Source organism: Protopterus annectens, chromosome 10.part0 (genome assembly GCF_019279795.1).
Source record: "Protopterus annectens isolate FY-2018-M chromosome 10.part0, PAN1.0, whole genome shotgun sequence".
NCBI classification, from domain to species: Eukaryota; Metazoa; Chordata; order Ceratodontiformes; family Protopteridae; genus Protopterus; species Protopterus annectens.
This window is the reverse complement of record NC_056744.1, coordinates 428,779,950-428,780,903: the sequence shown is the minus strand read 5'-3', so window position 1 is coordinate 428,780,903 and position 954 is coordinate 428,779,950. Positions and strand designations below refer to the sequence as shown.

The 954-nt window shown below is 34.2% G+C and overlaps 1 protein-coding gene across 1 annotated transcript in view; it reads left to right on the top strand.

The window, feature by feature from the left end:
* Positions 1-627: 627 nt before the first annotated feature.
* The window catches only part of LOC122812791 (regulator of G-protein signaling 1-like), a gene marked incomplete at its 5' end in the record, with an annotated part of 98,651 nt that continues 98,324 nt past the window's right edge, over positions 628-954 (top strand). The window contains one exon of the mRNA XM_044084853.1: positions 628-691. Coding sequence (XP_043940788.1) covers positions 628-691 — 64 coding nt within the window. The remainder of the gene's footprint in view (positions 692-954) is intronic.

Below are 954 nucleotides of genomic sequence, written 5' to 3'. Positions count from 1 at the left end.
CCACGTGCATGCTGATGTGCCTGAGTCATGTGACCTATCATAACACTACTGAGACAATTGCATGATGATTGGTGATTGGCATTATTCTGACTGCATGGCTTCACTATGCAATGTTCTCCCCAGCAGGTCTACACTCTTGTACTTGTGCATGACTGAACCATGTGGGTGGCATCATCCGGTTCTGATCATATTATATGTCACAGCGTGATCACATTGTTATTCTTTCTGAATACCCATCCATGGTATCTAAGGCCCATTGGGATAATTAATTCAACAAAATTATATCATGAGAAGAAGTACAAGCCTGACTCATTGTAAAGTGAGTTCTACATCTAAAGAAGCAAAATAAATCAGCAAAATTTAAATCCTCATTTTATACTGCTGCATTTCAATATTTTGAATGGCTGAAAGCTGCATCAAATTATTTCAATACAGCTGTGTTGACACAGCTTTTTTAAGCTTTTATATTTTTAAGATAATTTTATTTTTCAGTACATTCTTAATTTGAAAACAGATTTTGTTTCAAGATGTATATTTTATATACTGCACATAAAGGAGACAGGCCAGTCAGCATATTTAATTTTTCCACTTTTTATTTACTTCAAATGTTTTTTTTTAACTTTTTGTAGATTAACTGAAGAAGATGTAAGCCAGTGGTCAGAGTCCTTACAAAATATTTTAATCTGTAAAAGTAAGTATTGAAAAAGTCACATTGCATAATCTGGTCATTAGACTGATGTGGTTAAAATGGGAATATGTTGTAAAGTGCACTTAATTAATTCTGAATCTTAACTGTACAAGAAAGGAAATTGTAGAAGAGCATATAGTTTTATTAAATGAAATATATACATTTCATGTGTGCATGTCTATGTCTTTATCTATCTATCCACACACACACGCGCGCGCGCACACACACACACACACACACACACACACACACACACACATATGCGT